Source organism: Halichoerus grypus, chromosome 15 (genome assembly GCF_964656455.1).
Source record: "Halichoerus grypus chromosome 15, mHalGry1.hap1.1, whole genome shotgun sequence".
NCBI classification, from domain to species: Eukaryota; Metazoa; Chordata; class Mammalia; order Carnivora; family Phocidae; genus Halichoerus; species Halichoerus grypus.
In genome coordinates, this window is record NC_135726.1 from 35,717,252 (window position 1) to 35,738,566 (window position 21,315).

At 50.1% G+C, this 21,315-nt stretch overlaps 1 protein-coding gene across 5 annotated transcripts in view; it reads left to right on the top strand.

The window, feature by feature from the left end:
• MYLK3 (myosin light chain kinase 3) overlaps window positions 1-21,315 on the top strand; it is a 64,372-nt gene that overhangs the window by 26,323 nt on the left and 16,734 nt on the right. For 4 of the 5 annotated variants that reach the window (XM_078063656.1, XM_036088254.2, XM_036088255.2 and 1 more), the window contains exons 2-8: window positions 8,424-8,514; window positions 9,417-9,822; window positions 13,821-14,272; window positions 16,368-16,473; window positions 17,009-17,102; window positions 17,511-17,620; window positions 18,547-18,688. In XM_078063656.1, the coding sequence (XP_077919782.1) occupies window positions 9,755-9,822; window positions 13,821-14,272; window positions 16,368-16,473; window positions 17,009-17,102; window positions 17,511-17,620; window positions 18,547-18,688 (972 nt within the window). In that variant the 5' untranslated portion in view covers window positions 8,424-8,514; window positions 9,417-9,754. Of the gene's footprint in view, window positions 1-1,937; window positions 2,427-8,423; window positions 8,515-9,416; window positions 9,823-13,820; window positions 14,273-16,367; window positions 16,474-17,008; window positions 17,103-17,510; window positions 17,621-18,546; window positions 18,689-21,315 lie in introns of those variants that run through there. The other variant, XM_036088250.2, reaches the window with a different exon arrangement.

Genomic DNA, 21,315 nt, shown 5'->3' on the forward strand with positions numbered 1-21,315 from the left:
GATTAAGCCCAGGCTCGACTGGTGTAGGCTGCTCGGAAGTTCCCCACAGCAGCTGCCTGCCGTTGGCACTGGTGGAAACTCCTTCCTGGAGCTGGGTCTGTCTCTTTCGATTATCCGTACCTGCTGTAGGACAGACACTGAGCTGGTGTTAGACCCAGAGCTTTCTCTACGCAGCTGCTTCCCAAGTGTGATCAGGGACCCCTGGTCCCACAGAGCAGTAAGAGGTGCTAAGTGTGGGGGAAGGAGTGATTCCCTGGTCAGGTGCTGGTTTCTTTCCGTGGCAGATGAGGTCCTACGGAGGGGCATCGTGAATCCCCAAGAGGACCTGGAGCACAGTGTTCCCCAAATTTCTTTTTCCAAGGAGAGTTTGTGTGTTTGTTTTAAATCACGGTGCTATAAGAGACCAGTGTTCTTTTGAGCATGCTCCAGGCCATTCTGCCCCTGACACGCAGGACTGGGCCCCAGAAATGGGTCTGGATTTCTGCATGGACTGCTTAGGGCAGCTCTCCCGGTAGAGGGACAGGTGGTGAGGGGTTTGTGGTCAAGCTGCACTTGCATAGCAAGCACTTTGTGCTTGCGAGTCACCTGTAGCTTAAAATAGCAAAATGATCTAAAGGTGTTTTAGATGTCAGATTTCCAGGTCAAAGTTTATTCTCATGATTGCTTTTATTCAGAAGGAGGAAGCTTAGCAGGACACCAAAGACACCCCCTGCACCGCCCCCCCCACCCCCCCGCCCCCCGCCGTCCTGGGGCCAGCATTGACTAAGCTGTGCTAGCCTCAGGAGGCCTTGTGCTGCGGCGACCTTGGGCAAATTCCCTCTCCCTTAGCTTTCTCCCTAGGAGGGCCTGGAAGATCTTGGTGTCAGTCATTTGCTGCCCAGCAGCCTAGGGACTCTGTGGCGCCTCCTGGTACCCACCTCAGTGTCAGCCTGAGCATCCCCTTTGTCTGGTTTTATTTATCGATGCTTCTGTAACAGCTCCATTTGAACCAAGAGTTTTGAGGCTAAAACGTTTGGAAGCTACGGGAAACACAGGCCCCCTTGCCCTCGAGGCTGCTGCTATGTCTGTTCTAGTGTACAGAGTTGGGGTGCCCGATGCCTGCGTGCGTGGTCAGTGCTGGAGGAGCAGCGTGGGGGGACGGGGGCGGCGGGAGACCACTGGCAGATGTGCCCTGGAGGGCTCTGTGAGGAACATGACCTGAGGGATGGCACCTGGCGAGTAGCCTAAGCCATTTGCCCTCACTTCTATTTTTAGGTACAAGCGGCTAGTGACTGAGGGCCTGTTGTGGGGAGGGACCTGCAGACATACCCCAGAGGCAGCCTAAACACTTATTTGGGGCACCTGCAAAGTGGGGGCACCAAAATTTTGTTTTTAATTTGCAGAAGCATCAACATTTTTATCGTGGCAAAAATCAGAATGGCCTCACATTTACTTTTGGTCTTGCTTTTCTTTGTGAATTCAGTGTGTTTGCAGCAGGTGGGATTACCATGCGCTCGGGCCACTAAAGGTCTTATTCTGCCCTGGGATCCCTGAGGCCCCTTGTGAAGTCCAGTGTTCTGGTTCATTACCTAAAGGACCCCCTTTCTTTTACCCTTTTGTTTCAACTATCCAAAGCCCTGCCTGCCTTGGGCAGATTCTTAAAATATTTGCCCATCAGCACCCTCTCAGAGAGGAATGTTAAATGCTGCCATGATGTCAAAAGGGCCTGAAAGAGAAGGGCCTTGCCAAACCCAGCTTGTCACTCATGGCCACGGCAGAGTGGGAGATAAGCAAAGGCGAAGGCTCAGAGAGAGCCTGGTCCCCTGGGCTCCCTAAACCACCCAGACGATCTGTGTGGGTTGGTGCTGCGAGGCGAGGCTGTTAGCTATCAAGAACAATGAACTTCCAGGTACCAGTGCCCAAGTGAAAACCAGGATTCTGTGCCTTTTCTGATTCCTCGCTCTTGTCAAGTCTGCATCAGGATGTCCGGAGCCTCCAAGGAGGGTTTGGAGACCCAGGGGCTGCCGGTGTCAGGCAAGGCCTGCTTAACCACCATGGACAAAAAGCTTAATGTGCTAAACGAGAAGGTTGATAAACTCTTGCATTTCCAAGAAGATGTCTCGGAGAAACTGCAGTGTGTGTACCAAGGTATGGGCCACCTGGAGCAAGGTCTACACCGGCTGGAAGCCTATCAGATTCTGGGCCCAGGTGGGGCTGACGACACTCCTCAGGCTGGGTGGCCGGAGGTCCTGGAGCTGGTGAGGGCTGTGCGGCAGGATGCTGCCCAGCATGGCGCCAAGCTTGAAGCCCTGTTCAGGATGGTAGTGGCCGTGGACAAGGCCATAGCTTTGGTGGGGACCGTGTTCCAGAACTCGAAGGTGGTGGATTTCATCATGCAAGGGAGTGTCCCCTGGAGGAAAGGAAGCCTGGCTGATGGCCCTTTGGAGGTTGGTTCCTGCTTCCCTACCCCGGTACCCTTCTGGCTGAAGGGGAGATCCAGTGGTCCTGGTGGGGACACTAGCCAGACGAGTAGGCTTAGGAGCACTAGGAGCTATTGTTCCCTTTCTGTGCCACCTGCATGACCTGTTGGTGGGGAAAAGGAGAGACAACTTTAAAGGTTATAGGTGGACTTCTGGACAGGTCACTGCCCGGCTGCTCTTCCCAGGGAGAGGAAGAGGCAGTGCCTCGGTGAGGTCTGTGGGGCTTTGGGCAGCTTCAGAGCACCTAGAAGTGGGGCTAAGTGGGCCATTAGGGAGAGGACGACAGTGAAGCTCATTGGACATTCTAGTGACTTTTTGCTCCTTTCTGTTCTGTCACACCTAGAGTAGGAAACAGGTGGGAGCCAGTTTACCCCAACAGAACCCCCTTTTAGAACCCTCCCCTTCCTGTCCCCAACCTTGCGGTGGGTCCCAGAGTGGGCGGAGTGTGCAGCTGCTTGTTGGAAGATGAGTGTTGACAGTGACCCCTGGGGGACACAGGCCATGAAGGAGCCGGAGCCTGGGGGAGGAGTGTGGCATTTCTGGGAGCGGCTGTTCCCAAGGATTGCATAATCAAACCCGCTGGCTAATGGAAGTTTGGCGGGGCTGGCTGTGTGTGTGTGTGTGTGTGTGTGTGTGTGAGGTGTGCAGAGGCAACACTCTGTTTGGGAACAGCTAAGAGTCAGCCACTTAGCCACCCTCAGACGGCCTGGAGCCACCATTTCAGATCACTGTAGTTATCCACCAGCTCCTGGCCAGAGATAAGCTGGGTCTGCAGGAGGCTCTGCCTGACTGTGTCAGCTACTGAGGCTTTCCAGAGCAAAGCTGCAGGAGTGGGCCTTCCTTCCTCATCCCCGGCCAGGCCAGAGCTCACCCTGCTGACCCCTTCCCTGCCGCCCTGCCCTGCAGCCTCTTTCAAAGTATGCCCCTCCCCACTGGCTCCCTGCTTTCTGCACCTCTCCTGTGAGTCTGGCCTTTGGCGGAGGCGTGACCTTCTGCTCCTTCACTGATAAGCAACCTCAGCTTTATTTTTATTTATTTATTTACTTTTTGGAGGGGGGAGAGAGTGAGGTGGGGGAAGGGCAGAGGGAGAGGGAGAGAGAGAATCTTAAGCAGGCTCCACATTCAGCACAGAGCCCACACGGGGCTTGAACTCACAACCCTGAAATCATGACCTGGGCCAAAATCAAGAGTCAGACGCTTAACCGACTGAGCCACCCAGGCACCCCATCAACCTCAGCTTTAAAGAAGAAAATTATTCTAATATATGCACATGGTCGAAAACATTCGTGGGGGGCCCTGGGGGCTTGATCAGCTAAGCAGTTAAGCGTCTGCCTCGTGTGGTATAAAGAGCATCATGTGCCTCCTACTCCAGCCCCCAGCCCCCAGGACCACCCTCCTCCCCATGCAGATGTAGGAGCCTGTTTCCTGCGAAACCTCCCCGACGTAGTTGGTTTATCTATAAGCACCACCTCTTGGTCTTAACTCAAGTATCACTCACATTATTCTGGCCTTGATTTTTTCTTTTTTTTTTTTTTTACTTAATATATTTTGGGCATTGTTTTATATGTATACATAGAAAGCTTCCTCGTTCTTAAAAGTTGCAGAGTGCTCCAGTTGAGGGATGTGTCTTAATTTGTTAACCAGTCCCACATCATTGTTTGTTTATATTATTTCTCATTTTTAGCTGTTACAAATAATGGTGCAGTGAGTATCCATAGAAGTGTGAGCTTATCTCTACGATACTCTCCTAGAAGTGGCAAGGTGAAGCCAAAGGGTAAAGTTGTGTACATAAAGCCAAATTGTGACCTTCAAAGGAATTATTCCCATTTAGTCTCCTGTCGGTATATGGGAATGCTTGTTTCCTCCCCTTTTGCTAACAAAGCATATTATCCAAATTTTTTATTCTGTGCCTGTGAGGTGATTGAAAACTGAGATCTTATTATGAGTGTGTTTTTTTTTTAACACTTGAAAATTTTTGCAAAATACAAATTTTTTTATATGGAAAATTTCAAACATTTATAAAAATAGAGATTAGTATCACAAACCCTATGAACCCATAATGGGAGGCCAATGTTGTTGCATCTATTCCCCATGGACTTCCCTCTCTCTAGATTATTTTGAGGCCAATCTGAGACATTAGATCATTTCCCCCACAATCATTAGTGTTTATATCTAGAAGATAAGGGCTCTTTCTTTTTTTTAAAGATTTTATTTATTTATTTAATTGACAGAGAGAGAGAGACAGCGAGAGAGAGAACACAAGCAGGGGGAGTGGGAGAGGGAGAAGCAGGCTTCTGGCTGAGCAGGGAGCCCAATGCGGGGCTCGATCCCAGGACCCTGGGATCATGACCTGAGCCAAAGGCAGATGCTTAACCAACTGAGCCACCCAGGCGCCCCGATAAGGGCTCTTTTAAAAAATGTAACTACGATACCATTATCATGACTAAAAAGTAAACAGTAATTTAATATTGCCAAAGCCAGTGTTCGAATTTTCCTAATCATCTTATGCTTTTTTTTCTTACAGTTTGTTTATCTGAATCAAGATTGAAATAAGACAACTGATTATATGCTTCCTAGTGCTAATTCTTTTTCTTTTAATTCATAAGAAATTTAAAACTCTTTATTATGGAAAATATCAAACATAACCAGAAGTAGATAGAATGATATACCTCAATTTAGTTTTTAATTTATATTTCTTTTACTAGAAGTTTCAGCATCTTTCACAGATTTAAAGTGTTTGTATTTTTCTGTGAACTGTCTGCTCATGTCCTTTTCCATTTCAGTTTTTTGTACTTACTGATTCGTAAGAGCTCTTCATATACTAGAGAAATTAGCTACCAAACATTTTGCAGATATTTAAGAATTTCTGCATGGGGGAAATCATAGAACATTCTCTTTTCTGGGTTCTTGGAACATTTCTTGTCTGTTCTGTTCAACTTGGCGTGTGACTGATCTCCCTTCTGGTCTTTGTGTTTAATATACTTGTTGGTAACCATCTACAGGTTTGGGTCTAGCCCCCCAGTCAGACTGTCAGCTCCTTGTTGGTCTGTGACACGAGGCCTCTGCTTCCCGCTGTGGACTGTGGCCAGGGCGGGCCTCACAGGAGGTGTCAGAGAATGGATATAATAGCCCCGGCTATGTAACACATTGTTGGTGCTGAAAACAGAGACTTTCTAGAGACCCCTTCAAGTTTCCTAAGAGGGTATAGTAATGATTTGTGGAATTGAATTAAATCCTAGCACTGGCTCCTAAATTTGAAAATTGTGCCAGGACTGTGGAATTTAAGAAACAAACGAGCAAAGGGAAAAAAGAGAGTGAGACAAACCAAGAAACAGACTCTTAACTTTAGAGAACAAACTGATGTTACCAGAGGGGAGGTAGGTAGGAGGATGGGGGAAATAGGTGATGGGGATGAAGGAGTGCACTTGTGATGAGCACCGGGTGATGTGTGGAAGTGTTGAATCACTATATTGTTTTGTTTTGTTTTGTTATTTTTATTTTTTTAAAAGATTTTATTTATTTATTTGAGAGAGAGACAGAGTGAGAGAGGGAGCATGAGTGGGGGAGGGGGCAGAGCTAGAGGGAGAAGCAGGCTCCCTGATGCGGGACTCGGTCCCAGGACCCTGGGATCATGACCTAAGCTGAAGGCAGACGTTTAACTGACTGAGCCACCCAGGCGCCCCTTGAATCACTATATTGTACACCTGAAACTAATATAACACTGTATATTAACTCTACTGGAATTAGCAATTTTTAGAAGTCCAAAAAAAAAAAAAAGAAAATTGTGCCAGGACTTTGTGAAGGTCCTCCTTGGGTTTTCTGAAGTGCCCAGTGGGACTTCGTTTTGGTTGTAACAATGAATTAGATTTTTACTAAAAGCTAGGTGCTCTCTCATGAAGGACAGGGTCAGGCTCAGCCAGGGTTGGGCCCAAATCAGAGGCAATCAGAAGACACCCGTCCTCCAGAATGGTGTCAAGGGTCTCTTCTTCCTCTGAATGCACTGGACAGCGCAGGGATCACAAGGCTGAGCCCTTAAGACACGACGCAGCTGCGTGTGTGTGTTTGCCCGTGTGTGTGCGTGTGTGCCTACCTACACCAAGAGCAGAGGGAGGGAGAGGACACTCTGAGCCCACAAGGTCTGCCAAAGGACAGTGTGTTCGAGTCCCTCTCTACCGGGGTAACACAGGAGGCATCCCGTGATAAAGCTTCCAGCTCCCCCAGCTACGGGGGTGGCAGGACGGAGTCTGCAGAAAGAGGTCAAGGGAGAGGCCTCTGCTGAGTAAGGGGATCCAGGTCACATTGATGGTGCTGTGTTAATCGTGATGACAGCTGCTGGGCTTTATTTATTACGTGCCCCGCACATGCCAGCAGGGCTCCCATGGGTTGTTACCTGCAAGAGGACAAAGCATGGTGTGCTGGAATCCCAAAAGGATGAGCAGGTAGTAGGGTGCAGAGAAGTGGGTACAGTGTAGGAAAAACAGTGGGACCAACCCTCCTGCTCCGTGCCAGGGAGGCATTCCAAAGTCGGGAGGACTGTGGTGCCCCGTCAGCGGGGACTGCTCCAGCCAATTTTTGCCATGTGGGCCTAAAGTTGCCAGATCTTCAGATTTTTTCAGGAGCATCTGGGAGCTTAGAATTGTTTCTAATCAGTTTTATGAAGGTATAGTTTATATACAATAAATGGTACACACACACACACACAGTATGTACATTTTAAGTACACCGCTCAACAAACGTATACACCCAAATCAACACCACAATCAGAATGTAGAACAATCCTAAGCCCCAAAAGGGAACTTAGAATTTTAATGTAAAAGTCTCCTAGATTTAAAGTGTTGGTAACAAATTTAAAAATTTTAAATGCTGCACAGGCCAAACAAAATGTGTCTCAAGCTCATTTTGGCTCCCAGCTGGGGCCTCTGTGGCCCAGGCAAGGGAAAGGGCCTTCAGGGGTGAGTGCCTTGACCAGACCTGCTGCTATGATAAGGACCAGGAGGCATCTGAGGGGCTGTACCGGTCAAAGGCTTAAAACCTCCAGAAGCACCAGGGGGACCTGGCAAGGAGTCAGGCTGTGTAGAAATATTTACACTTGGAAATACTGAATGTTCTACCATTTCAGGAGGAAGAACACTGGCCTGGTACAGACCACTCAGAGTTAAAGGAAGAGCTGCTTCGAGCTCCTCCGGGCCTCACACAGTTGACCCACGCATCAATCAGTTGAGTCACTGATGGCAGAGAGCTCCCTGTCTCAGGCAGGATAAAATCCCCAGAGCTCCTGAGCACGTACCATGCGCTGGGCACACTTGTCAGGGCGTCCACAGATCGACTCCCCCAATCCTCTTATTAACTCTCCGAGGCAGATAATATGATTCTCCCCACTTCACAGATGAGGAAAGGGAGATACAGAGAAGTTAGGGGTGAAGATGGGGTTTAAACCCAGCAGGTCCTGGCTCCAGAGTCAGGGAGAGGCTGTGCTTCCGGCCACGCTACTGTTCTGTAAAGGGCTGATGGTAGGATGCACCCGGCTCCCTGGCAGGCACTGTTAATTCCAGCCCTCCTCCCTGCCCCTTGCCCCGCAAACAGGCATGGGTTAATTGGACTTTAGAATCCAAGCCAAGCCAACACTCTAATAGCCATGACAGACTGATCTGAATTGACACTTTAAATTTATTTTCCATCCCTGGTTTAAGTACTTTGAAGTACAGTCTATTTAGAAGCCCCTGTCAGGTCTGCCCCTTACTGGCAATATGATGACACATTAGAAAGAACTTGGTGACTTTGGATAAGTATCTTTATCTCTAAAATGACAGTAGCAATATCTACCCTCTAGTGTTACTGTGAGACCAGGTGAAATAACCTTAATACTTCTACATTAAGCACAGGATAGGTGCTCAACAAATGTTTGTGGCCTAAACAATGATGTTGATGATGATGTGATGATGATGATGATGATTGTTCTTTCAGAACAAAGATAGAGTGGAAGAGAAAGGAGCAAAACCAAAGCATGCACTGAGCACCAGAGCTGTGCAAGCCGAGATCAGGGGGCCTTGGGAAGGTGAGTGGGACCCCATTTGCTGTATCCCACATTGCACACATAACAGCTTCAGAAGAAAAATACCAATGCCCCCACCAACAATGTGATCACTAAAAAACTGTTGAAGCTTCTTTTTTTTTCATTTTTTTTCATTTTTTTTAATCCTTTCCATATATCCCACTATGTATTGCTGTTCCAAAGTCACTTGGACTAGCTCCTTTCTGTGTAAGCTATGCCACCAACTTGAATCTCAGGTCTATTTCACTTTGCTTTACATCTTTATGGATTGCTTTTATTCAAGTTTCATTTTCTTTTACAACTTTGTGTAATACTGACATGGTTCTGAAGTCAAATTGACAAAACAAGGGATATTAAGTCTAGCTTCTATCCTTGTTCCTCCCTTGCATATGGAACCATTTACAAAATTTTTTGTCTTATCTTTCTGTCTTTAAGCGATGTTCTAAGTGGTTATACACATGCACCTGCATGTGCGTGCACACACACGCATACGTGCGCACACGCACACACATGCACACGCACGCACATGCACGCACACACACGCATGCACACACACACATGCACACACACACACACACACCTTCCCTTCCTAGACAAACAGAAGCACACCAGACACACTTCTCTACCTGGCTCTTATTCCACTTTTCACTCAGTATATCCTGAGATCACTCCATAGCCACATCTGGAGATATTCACGTCTCTCTATTTTTTATGGCTGTGCAGTGCTCCTGGGTGACGGGCCATGGTTTAGTCAAGCAGCCTCCTACTGTTGGTCACTTGGGTTGTTTCCAGTCTGCCTATTATAAACATGCTGCGCTGAATGGCCTTTGCATATCCTTTGCAATATCTTTAGGATAGAGTCCTCCATGTAGGAATGCATTTTTATGCTCCCTGTTTTCCCGTAGAGAGCCAGCAGGCGAGCCTCCCAGAGGGGACGGTGGAGAGGCTGAGCCCCGTCAATGCTTCAGAGATAGGATCTGGCCTCCCCACCCAGGCAGAGGCCCCGCCAGGGCAGGAAGAAGGAGTTCCTGGCCCAGCCCAAGTGCCTCCTGGCCTCCTGCCGCTGCCCACGGAGGCGGAAGCCAAAGCTCCCGGAGCATTCGTTGAGAAGTCTGGGACTGGCCAGGAATTGTCTGCAGCATCCACCGGGGTCCATGAGGCCCCCACCAGCCGGGAGACTTTACCCGGTACAGAACAAGGATCATCATTCAGCAGGCCTGACCCGCAGCCCTCAGGGGCAGGCATGAGGCTGACTCCAGGGCTGCCAGTCCAAGCCAAGGCAGCTCACAGTAGTGGAGAAACACCTCCAAGGTAAGGGGAGCTCCTCCATGCCGGGCGAGGGAAGGAATGAACAGTAGCCCCTCAGGGGGAGTTGTCTGCGCAGTCCTGGCGAGCTCCATGAGGGGAAGACAGGAGAAGGCGTAGGCACTGCTCTTGGGAATTTAGAGCACTGTTTCTCACCTGGTGTCCATTAGAACTACCTGAAAGGAATTTTTAAAATACCAATGCCCCGGAGAGTCTGATTTATTCAGTCTGGAGTGAGGCTCAGGTATCCTTCTTCCCTCCCTCTCTCCCTCCCTGCCTTCCTTCCCTCCTTCCCTCACTCTCTCTTTCTCTCTTTCTTTTTGCAAGCTCCGTGGGTGATTCCACTGTGGAGCAGGGCTCTTAGAGCAGCTGTCATAGTTACAAGCCGGGGCTCACAGCACAATCCTAGGTGCTGGCATCGGCCACGCCTTCCACAGACACCATCCCGCTGTGTTCTCACAACATCCCTGGGAGGCGAGAGTGTGGAAATGAGGAAACAGGCTGAGAGTGCCCAGGGCCACACAGCCAGGGATTCACAAAGTTGAAATCTGAATCCAGGTTGTTGGGCTCCAGAATCTGCTCCTAACCACTGCACCATCCTGCCTCCTCAGGTCAGCATTTAATTAGGTCCCAAATACTAAGTTGGAGAAAGAAGGATGGGGATTCAGAGGGAGGTTGGCATGGGCTGAGTCAGTCCAGCGGGGCCTTCAGGATGATTATACTTGGGGTCCTGAAGGTGGGGTTGTGTCCTCAGAACACCGCCTCAGGACCAGCCCTCGGCCCTCAGCAGACACAGTGCAGGATAATGAAGAGCCAGAAGCTGCTGGCTGCCACACTCTCCCTAGCCCTGTGTTCCCAGCCCTGTGGAACAGTGCATCCCGGCCCCCAGGGCGGCCCACTGAAGTGTGTTGTGCTTCCCTGTCTTAAGGGGGTCTGGTGCCCTCCTGCACCTGCCCCAGGTTGTCCTTTTCTGTAACAGAGCCCCCTCCCTTCCCTAGGCCTGGTGCAGGGAGGGGAGCTGGTGTCTGTGTGCTATGGTGACCAGCAGAAAGCCCAGATCGTTGGTCTGCCTTTGTTCTGGAAGGAAATGAGAGCCTGTGGGAGATCTTAACCAGCTAAAAGGAGGGATTCCTGGCAGGCTTCCCTGGATCCTGGCCAGCGCTGTAAATACCGAATCTAGGGACGGGGTGGACTTTCCATGAACTTGCTAGGGGCCCCCAAAAGATTCTGCATGAGGGGAAAGGTCTCTATGTCCGTTTCAGCCCTGAGCTGAATTTCAGGCACACTAGACCTGCCATGGGGCTTAGGAAGTGGAGAGATCACTCCCTGCCCTTCCCCAGCTAGCACCTGAGTATATTTTGAGAAAACAAGTTTACACTCAAGCACCGGCTCTGACGGGCAGTGGCTGTCCTTACGGAGGATGCTGAGGCCCCAGCTGGAGCTGGAGGAACACAGGGCTGTAATTGATCAGCCTGCCCCGGCTGTGCTGTGCACCAGGAGGGAAAGCCTTGGGCACTCGGCGCCATGCGAATGCGTGGCAGTGCGTTGGGGTCATCCCATGCCCTGCTCGCTGTGAAGACCAAGTGGGACAGCAGTGACTCTTGGTTTTATCAGCTGGCCACCTGACCACCTGGATGCTCTTCCAGCAACGGGCTTCCTGCAGTTCCCGTGGCCCTCAGTGGAGACAAGGCCCGGGCTAGGCTCGGATGCCACCCTTCGCACCCTCCCCTGTCATCACCAACCCACACTCACTCCTCCCGAGGGGCACGGGGCTGGGGGGTCTTCGGTTGCCTCCTGCCGGAGGCTGGCTGTGGACAGGCTTGTACCGAGTCAGGTGCATCCAGGAACGGGCGCAGCTTTCAGAGGACCCGCTGCAGCTCGGGGAGGGGGCTGGGCCTCCAACTGCTGGGGAAAAGCCTCACTTTTTTTCATTATGGTGAAAAACACATAACATTTACCAACTGAACCATTTGTAAGTGTACAATGCCGGAGTGTTAAGTATATTCAGGTTGTTGTGACACAGATCTCCAGAACATTTCCATCTTGCAAATCTGAAACTCTGTAACCATCAAACAACTCCCATTTTGCCCACCCCCCAGATCATGGCCACCACCATTGCACTTTCTGTCTCTGAATTTGACTACTGTAGGTACTGAATATAAGTGGAATTATACATGTGGAATCAGTTTTTTTGTGACTGGCTTATTTCACTTAGCATAACGTCCTTGAGGTTCACCCAGGTAGCAGCATGTAACAGGATTTCCTTCCTCTTTAAGATCAAACAATATTCCGTTGTATCGATATTATACATTTTGCTTATCCATTCATCCTCGATGGACACTTGGGGTGCTTCCACATTTGGTTGTTGTGAATAATGCTGCTATGAACACAGGTGTACAAATATCTCTTTGACACTCTGTTTTTAATTCTTTTGGATACGTTTTAAGAAGTGAAATTGCTGGGCGCCTGGGTGGCTCAGTTGTTAAGCATCCGCCTTCAGCTCAGGTCATGATCCCAGGGTCCTGGGATCGAGCCCCGCATCGGGCTCCCTGCTCCGTGGGAGGCCTGCTTCTCCCTCTCCCACTCCCCCTGCTTGTGTTCCCTCTCTCGCTGTGTCTCTGTCAAATAAATAAATAAAATCTTTTAAAAAAAAAAAGAAGTGAAATTGCTGGGTCATAAGGTAGTCCTATTTTTAAATTTTTGAGGAACCACCATCCTGTTTTCCACAGTAGCTGCACCCTCTTGAGCCTCATTTTGGGACCGCTGGGGCTTTCTCCGCTCCGTGGACTCTCAGCACTTCTGTGAGGTATCAATGTCTCTGTTTGACAGAAGAGGGAGCTGATGCCGGCCTTGTCCAAAGTTGTCCAGCAACGTCGTCCAGAGCTAAGACCAGAGAGGAGACTGCTGGGCTCCCTCCTGAGACTCAGTCCATGCCAGACACTCACCTCCTCACCCCACCCCTACACACATAGACCCCCAGCAGTGGGGTTGTGAAGAGCAGTCAGAGCAGGGCAACTCTGAGAGGGAGGGTCGAACCGTTGGGGGTCATGGCTCCCGGGGTCAGGTCCTTCCCTCTGAACGTCGTCAGGGCTCAGAGGGCCTTCCTGACCTCTAGCTGGGGTCCCAAACCTGATGTCGCAAGGTCTGGGTAATGGAGATGGACGCGAAGTGGGCCCAGTGGCATTGCCAGGGTGCAGCAGGGTCTGTCAGGAGGGGGAGCTGCTTCTCAGCTATGCAGACATGCCCAGCACAGCCAGACCTACGTGTCCAAGGGGAACGAGGAGTCCAGTCTCTATGAGCAGTTGCCTGATTTTTTTAAAAATATTTTTTTTATTTATCTGGGAGGGAGAGAGAGAGAGTGGGGGCAGGGGCAGAGGGAGAGTATTTCAAACAGACTCCCCACTGAGCAAGGGAGCCTCACATGGGCCTTGATCCCACAACCCTGAGATCATGACCTGAGCTAAAAGCAAGACTTGGATGTTTAACCGACTGAGCCACCCAGGCGTCCCACAGTTGTCTGATTTCAATAAAATATGTCTGACCTGGGGTTTCCAGTGGGATATTTGACTTGGCTCACCCTTTCTTCACTTAACTGAAAGGGAGACTGAGGCCTAGAGAGGAGAGCCCAGGTCTCCTGCCTCCTGGGGCAGAAGCAGGTTTCTAAGGCCTTCGGGGGCATCAGGTGCCTGCCGGGTGTCCATCTCAGGTACTTCAGCCTTCCTTGGCCGCTCATCCACTGGAGTCCTCAGAGCGGATGGTACCATCTCACTGAACCCAGCTTCTCCCTCGTGTCCTGTCTGGGCAGAGGTAGTCAGGGGTTGGGGTCTGCTGGTTCTAAACACAATCTACCTTACTATTATAATAACTGCAAGGTCCCTTTTTCTGGATGAGAAACGGAGGCCAATAGGCCGTGATCCTTGAATGGTGGCAGCAGGCATTTGAACCCAGGTCTGTGGTGACTCGCGAGTCCTTGCTTTTAAGGCCGTGTTTTCTCTCTGCCCCAGGATCTCCATCCATGTGCAGGAGACGGACACCCCCGGGGAGCTGCTTGTGACACGAGCGGGCAGCCTCAGACCCACAACCCCTGTGGAGGCTCCGGCAGCTGCCCATCCAGGTGAGCAGGACCCACCTGGGCCCACGCCCCAGACCCCTGCAACCAAGTCAGAAAAACAGATCCCGAAAGGAGCCGGCAAGGTTTCCCCACTGCGGAAACGGAGCAGCCGTGAGGGAGCAAAGGCAGAGGAGAAGCAGGGGCCTGGGGCCGAGTCAGCCACAGGACCAAGCGGGGCCAGGAGGGACAAAGGAGCCGATGCCGGAGGCCCAGGCTGGCAGCAGGACAAAGGCGAGGGTGCAGGAAACGCTGAGCCCGGGGAGGACTGCACAGCCGGGGGCGCGGGCAGAGATGGAGCAGGAAGGAGGACGCCCCCTGGAGAGGAGCCTGGCAGCGTGGTTCTGGGTAAGTGAACCCATTGCTGGTGCCCCAGGGTGAGCGGGGTTGGGGGCCTTCTCCCAGGGGGCTTTCCTGCAGCTTCCAGGGAGAGAGAATGTGGGTCTGGGGGGAGTCCGCGACTTGGAACGGCCTGCCAGTGCCTGCTGGGGCTGGAGAGCAAGGCCTGCAGCTGCAGTGAGCTGAGTTTGGGGGTGACTGTGGCAGTAGGGGAGGAAGGAGCCCATGCGGCCCAGCTGGGTGGGTTTCTCAAGCCACCAGCCTGCCTGGGCTCTCCACCATGGGTGTCATTCTGGATCCAGCCAGAGAAGGCTTCTGCTAAAAAGAACATCTATTAAGTGGTGTTAATATTGGCTGCCGCACCCAGTGAGTGAGATCCCATCCCGGGGTACAGAAGGGTGTGGGGGGCTGCTGACCTGCTCTCTGCCCCAGTGGTGGTGGGGGGCATCCTTGTGTTCTTGTGACCCAAGCGCCCTCAACTCCGCCAGCGCTTAGGGTCATACCCTCCTTGGTCTGAGCCCTCATCCCATGTGGTGGCAGGAAGGCCACCTTTGCGGATTTCCTGCCCTGGAATTCCGGGAAGTCCCTGAGGAAGGGCTGTGTGTTCTGCAGTCACCCCGGGGCCCCTTGCCACTTCTGGGCTCTGCAGTTGCCCTGTCTTAGTGACATCTCAGCTGCTTCCCCTCCACCTGTACGACTTGGTCCCCATGTGGCCAAAGGCTTCCTTTCATTCCTGAAACGCTGCTGAAACCAGGCGGAGACTCCAGAGGCCTTTCTGAGGCTCGCGGTGGTGACAAAGGCCACGTGGACTGTGGGCTGTCTGTGTGCCGAGCCGGGTGCCTCCGTGCCGGCGTTTACCCTCACGGGCTTGTGGAGTGGGGATGAATGGAAACACAGGAGAGGTCAAGGGCCACGCTCAGGGCCACGGAGACAGTGCGGACGCAGCCAGGATCTGGCCCTGGCTGCCCGGCTCGGGAGCGGCGCGTGCACGCCTGGTCGCTGTACAGCCACCCGGAGCAGCACACAGCAGAGGAAACGTCAAGCCAGATGCTCGATTTGGAATCTCTGTGACACACACTCAGACCTTTCCGGGTCCCAGAAGAACAGCAGCAGCAGGAACCATACTCATTAGCTCTGTGGTCCGGGGCTCAGGGCTTGCCTTTGCAGATACAAAAAGGAATGAGCAATATTCTCTCAAGGCAAACGTCTACTTCGGGGAGCAAAAAGCTGCTCTTATTAAGATGAACTAAGAGAAAATAGCCGTGTTTTCGCGGCACTGGGTATATGGTTTCAGAGGCATGAGTCGTTGGTGGAACTCTGAGTGAACTGTGACAAGCCCAGAAAAACCCAACCCAGCCGCTGACTTCCCGCCACGGAGTCTCCCAGCCCTTAATACGCAAACCAGCTTAAGTCATCGTGTTTGGTGTTCTGTTTTATTCCTTTATTTCATGCAACATTTCTAGGTTCACACAACCGCTGAAGGGCAAGATTTTTCCCGAAAACTTAGGCCATTTTTATCTTTCCAAGTGCTGGTGTGCTCTGTTTCCCCTCCAGGCCCACTGTCCACTGCGGGCGCTCCCCCAGAAGCCGACCCGCTGTGGGCTACCTCGCGGGCTGTTTGCTCTGTGAGGAGATCAGAGGGTGCAAGTGGAGGGGGGAGGGTGTTTGTTTTCCAGCCGCCTCCCTGTCCCACCGCCCTGGCTGGTGTCTGCCCCCCTGCCTGTATCTTCAAACATAGTCCATCATTAAATTCTGCTTGATTACCCTGTTCAAGGGTGCCTTCCGTTTCCTGCTGGCTGCACTGATCCATCCCGGGTCCCCTCTCAACTTCAGTGAACAGACTGGGTAGAACTTCTCCATCTTGCAAAGCGTACACTGTAGGTGATAGGAGACTTGGGTTTGAATCCCACCTGTCACTGACTCACTGTGTGCCGTTGGGCCAGTCACCATACCTCTCTGAAATTCAGCTCACTCCTCTGCCATAGGGGTGACTCCAATGAGGTGATCCTTGGGAAGGGCGAGGGGCTTGTCACTTGACCCAAGTGGGTGGCTGAGAGGTGCAGGCTGCACTTAGGAGGCTCACAGACTGTTGTCTCCCAAACAGATGACAGCCCAGCCCCACCAGCCCCCTTCGAACACCGGGTGGTGAGTGTCAAGGAGACTTCGACCTCAGCAGGTTACACAGTGTGCCAGCATGACGTCTTGGGAGGGTAGGTGGGCTTCTGCCTTGATGAGGGGCAAGAGCAGGAGGGGTGGGCCAGAGACACCTAGAGACCCAAGCTGGCGTGCTGCTGGATGCTTCTCAGAAGGGGGTTGATCAGGAGCCAAGGCCCGGAGGTCAAGGTCACAGCATGCTAGTGACTGGATAGTCCACAGAGAGTGGGTGAGTGCAGGAGAGCCCACATGGTGTGGGACGAAGTATAGGGTGCAGGAGGCCCGCACAGTATGGGCACGGGAACCATACACTGGAGGTGGTAGGCAGGCCGGGTGGTGTGGAGTGAGGGAGGTGGTCCCCTGGGGCGTAGCACAGACCACTTGTGATAGGGTGAAGAAGGTCTTCTCCAGGTTTCAGGAGCAGCCATGTGGTGTGGGGGTGATGACTGCAGTACCTGCAGGGTGCAGGGTAACCCCCATGGTGTTTATGAACGAAGGGCAGGACCAGAAAGCCCGGGGTGCAGGATGGCCCACCATGTATGGGATGAGCCTCTTGGGCTCTCAGCCTACCGTACCATCATGTCTCTGCAGAGGCCGGTTTGGCCAGGTCCACAGGTGCACGGAGAAGTCCACGGGCCTCTCGCTGGCAGCCAAGATCATCAAAGTGAAGAGTGCCAAGGACCGGGTGAGGCATCTGCCCTGGGCCAGCCAGTACCTTGGGCCATGTTCAAGGCTCCTATACTTCCTTCTTGGCCCCCAGGCCCCTGCATGCTGATCAGGAACCCTGCCACCTTCCCTGCCTCTTTTCCATGACTCCCACACTCTGCTCAGCATATCACCTCACACCCTGGGTGGCAGGGTCCCTCTGGACCTCCAGGTTTCCTTCTTGGGCCTCAGGTTTCCTATCTGTGGAATGGGGGGTTTGAACTAAGGTCCCTTTTGTTGTAAGAACCTGGTTTGGGTGGTAGTGAGTTGGAGACCTGATGTGAGAGCAGGAAAGGAGGATGTGGGCATGCATGTGTCTTGGGAGGCGCAGCTGGCTCATCTTCCTGACCCATTTCTTGGAAACTCCTCTCCCGTCTGACTCTGCAAGGAGGATGTGAAGAACGAGGTCAACATCATGAACCAGCTCAGCCATGTGAACCTGATCCAGCTCTATGACGCCTTTGAGAGCAAGAACAGCTTTACCCTCGTCATGGAGTAGTGAGTGTCTTGGGAGGTGGAGCAGTGACTTCTCTGTGGGCCAGGACTCAGGACTGGGGCTTGGAGCTGTGGTTCTAGGCAAAACTCTCCCTTTCCCTTCCCCTCTCTGGGATATCTAGGGAATGTCATCACCTCCAATATGGAGCATGGAGGATAAAGCCATTTGTCATAAACCAGCAGTAAACCTGACTGACCTGTAGATATATGTCAGCTTGGCCTACATAATTTTTAATAATTTTGATTTAGGTGTTAACAATTGGAAATTGGGAAATTTCATATTGAAACCCAGCTATCTTGCTTTTCTTAAAAATGTGAAAGATCTAGCTGGACCTGCATTTCTAGCTGGAAATGGTGTGCTGGAGCTCGCACTGGCTGACCCTTGTAGACAGGGCAACCAGTCTCCCATTTGCCATAGTCCCCACCATTCCCAGCTACCCTGAAGCTGAGGCCAGGGGCTCAGAGGCTGTTTATTTCTGTGCTTGTGTTGCTATTTTCCTTCTGGTAGGGTTTGTCATGTCATGTCTCTACCAAGAGTGAAAAAACAAAGATAGACTAAGGGCTGTATTTTATGAAAACTTGTCTCACGTCTGGTCTTTTTTGCCCATTTTGGGTTCTTGCCATGTAAGTATTAATTGGCCCCCGTAGGCAAATGAGTTTATAACTTTGACCCAGAGTATCCAGAGTGAGCCTGGATTATCAACACTGAAGACAATCCCCAGTCTTCCTTTTGGCCCATCAATTCCTTTTTACCACCTGCACTCTGAGCTGGGAACAGGCCAGAACAAAGATCTCCATAAAACCCCAGATGTCAGTGGCACCCTCAGGCTTACCTGGGTCAGCCTCTTTTGACTCTTGGTGATAAGAGTGGACAAGTCCTCTGAGAGCCTCGCTTAGGCCAATGTTTGCCTCTCCCTTTGCCCTGGCAGTGTGGATGGGGGTGAACTCTTTGACCGGATCACAGAGGAGAAGTACCAGCTGACTGAACTGGCTGTGATCTTGTTCACCAAGCAGATCTGCCAGGGTGTGCATTACCTCCATCAACACTACATCCTGCACCTGGACCTCAAGGTCAGGCTCCACCTGGGCATGTGGTGGGGGGAGGGGGCCCAGGGTTCCGGAGCTGCTGCTGCTCTCTTACCTTAAAGAGCTCTATCAACAGACGGTCCTGGCTTCCGTTCCTGGCTCTCTGCCATCCCCTAGTTCTGGAGTAAATGAGTCGTGCTGGCTCTCTGAACCTCAGTTCTCTCATCTGTAAAATGTGGGTAATTGGTTCAGTGTTATTTGAAGATTAAATGATACAATGACCTTCTTTTCCTTAAAAATATCTTTAGAGAGAGACAAACCAAGAAATAGACTCTTAATTATGGAGAACAAACTGATGGTTGCCAGAGGGGAGGTGGGGTAGGAGGATGGGGTAAATAGGTGATGGATATTTAGGAGTACATTTGTGATGAGCATTGGGTGTTGTATGTTTTAAGTGTTGAATCACTAAATTGTATACCTGAAACTAATATTACACTGCTAACTAGCTGGAATTTAAATAAAAACTTAAAACTTAAAAAAATTTTAAGATTAGTTTAAAAAATTAAAATAGAAACATAACAAATATAGACAATATAGAAATGTGTAAAATACACAGTGAAATTTCTTCCCATCCAGTCTCCATGCTAAGAGGTCCTCTCTATTAGATGTTTGGCATGATACACAAACACACACAAAGGTGACCATGCTATACATCCTGTTTTTAAACTTACTTTTTTAGTTAACAGTACATTGTAGACATCTTTTCTAATTCTCTTTAAGGGCCACGTGATATTCCATTGAATGAATGTGTTACACTCTCTTTTGTCTACTAGGATTGTCACAGGAGTGTCATGCACTGGGTGCAGTGCCGGGCTGGTAATAAGCACTTGATACATGGTGGCTGTTTCTGTGGTTTCCCACTCTGCTGGGCCAAAAGGAGGGTGTTTCTCTACAACTCCTTTTAGGAATTTCAGTGGCTCCCCACAGAAGGTGGGAGGTAGGTTGGCCAGACCTTTGTGGGTGCACATTGCTTCTTCTGACCATCTTTTCTGATTGACATCAGACTCTAAGGTTGGAGTTCTGAGAAAAATGATGGAGATGGTGGGGAATTGGCCTCAGGCTTCCTAGATCACTAGAGCTAATTCCAGAGCTTCTGGATGAGCTGCTCTTGAGGTTGGCAGTTAAGGGAAGCTCAGGCTTCTGCTCTGTGGTTCTGGGTCAAAAAGCTTTTGGGGCAACCCTGTGTCTTTGCAGCAGGAGATGATCATTGCTAAGGCCCATTTCCCAGCCAGGAACAGGGCTTGTGTTGGTTCAGTCCCTTCCTGGCCATGAGATCTTGTGTAAGTTCCTTGATCTTATTGGTTGATCTTGCATAAGCTCATCAATTGTAAAATGGGGAACAATAGTATCTACCTCTTAGGGGTGTTGTATGGATTAAAACATGAAGAAAGTGGGACGCCTGGGTGGCTCAGTTGGCTAAGTGTCTGCCTTCGGCTCAGGTCCTGGGATAGAGTCCTGCATCAGGCTCCTTCCTCAGCGAGGAGCCTGCTTCTCCCTCTGCCTGCCGCTCCCCCTGCTTGTGCTCTCTCTCATTCTTGCTCTCTCTCTCTGACAAATAAATAAATAAAATCTTTAAAAAAAATCCTTCAGATATTTATTTATTTTTTAAAAAGATTTATTTATTTATTTGGCAGAGAGAGAGCACAAGTAGGCAGAGTGGTAGGCAGAGGGAGGGGGAGAAGCAGACTCCCTGCTGAGCAGGGAGCCCGATACAGGGCTTGGTCCCAGGGCCCTGGGATCATGACCTGAGCTGAAGGCAGATGCTTAACCACCTGAGCTACCCATGTGCCCCTAGATGTTAAAAAAAAACAAACAAAAAACAAAACAAAAACACATGGAGAAAGAGCCCCAGGGCTGCTATCTAATACAATATCCACAAGCCCACATGTGTCTATTAAACACTTGAAATGTGGCTAGTGTGACTGAGGAACTGAATTTTAAATCTTATTAATGTTAATTTATTTAAATTTAAAAGCTGACACTCTATTTAGTTATTAGTATACTTTTAAGTATATTTGGAATGACTTCAATATGTGAATTTATTTTTCAACTATAAATTTCATGAAATCTTAGTACATCTAAAATATTTCTGATGAAAATTTAGTATCTGAATTGAGATGTGCTGTAAATATAAAATACACACTAGATTTCTAAGTCTTAATATGAAAAAAGAATGGAAAATATCTCATTAATATTTTCCATATTGATAACCTCTTGAAATGATAAAATATTAGGCATACTGGGTTAAAGAAAATATATTATTGGAGTTAAGTTTTAGAAAATATTTTAAGATGAATGAAAATGAAAACACAACATACTAGAACTTACGGGATGCATCTAAAGCAGGAGGAAATTTGTAGCTGCAAACACCAATATTAAATAAGAAGAAATACCTTGAATCAATAATCTAAGATCCCACCTTAAGAAATGAAACAAAGAAGAGTAGGTTAAACTCAAAGCAGCAGAAGAAAGGAAATAATAAAGAGTAGAGCAGAAATAAATGAAACACAGAATAGATAAACAATAGAGAAAATCAATGACACCAAAAGTTGGGCCTTTGGAAAGATCAATAAATTGTCGAATCTGTAGCTATATTGGCCAAGACAAAAAGA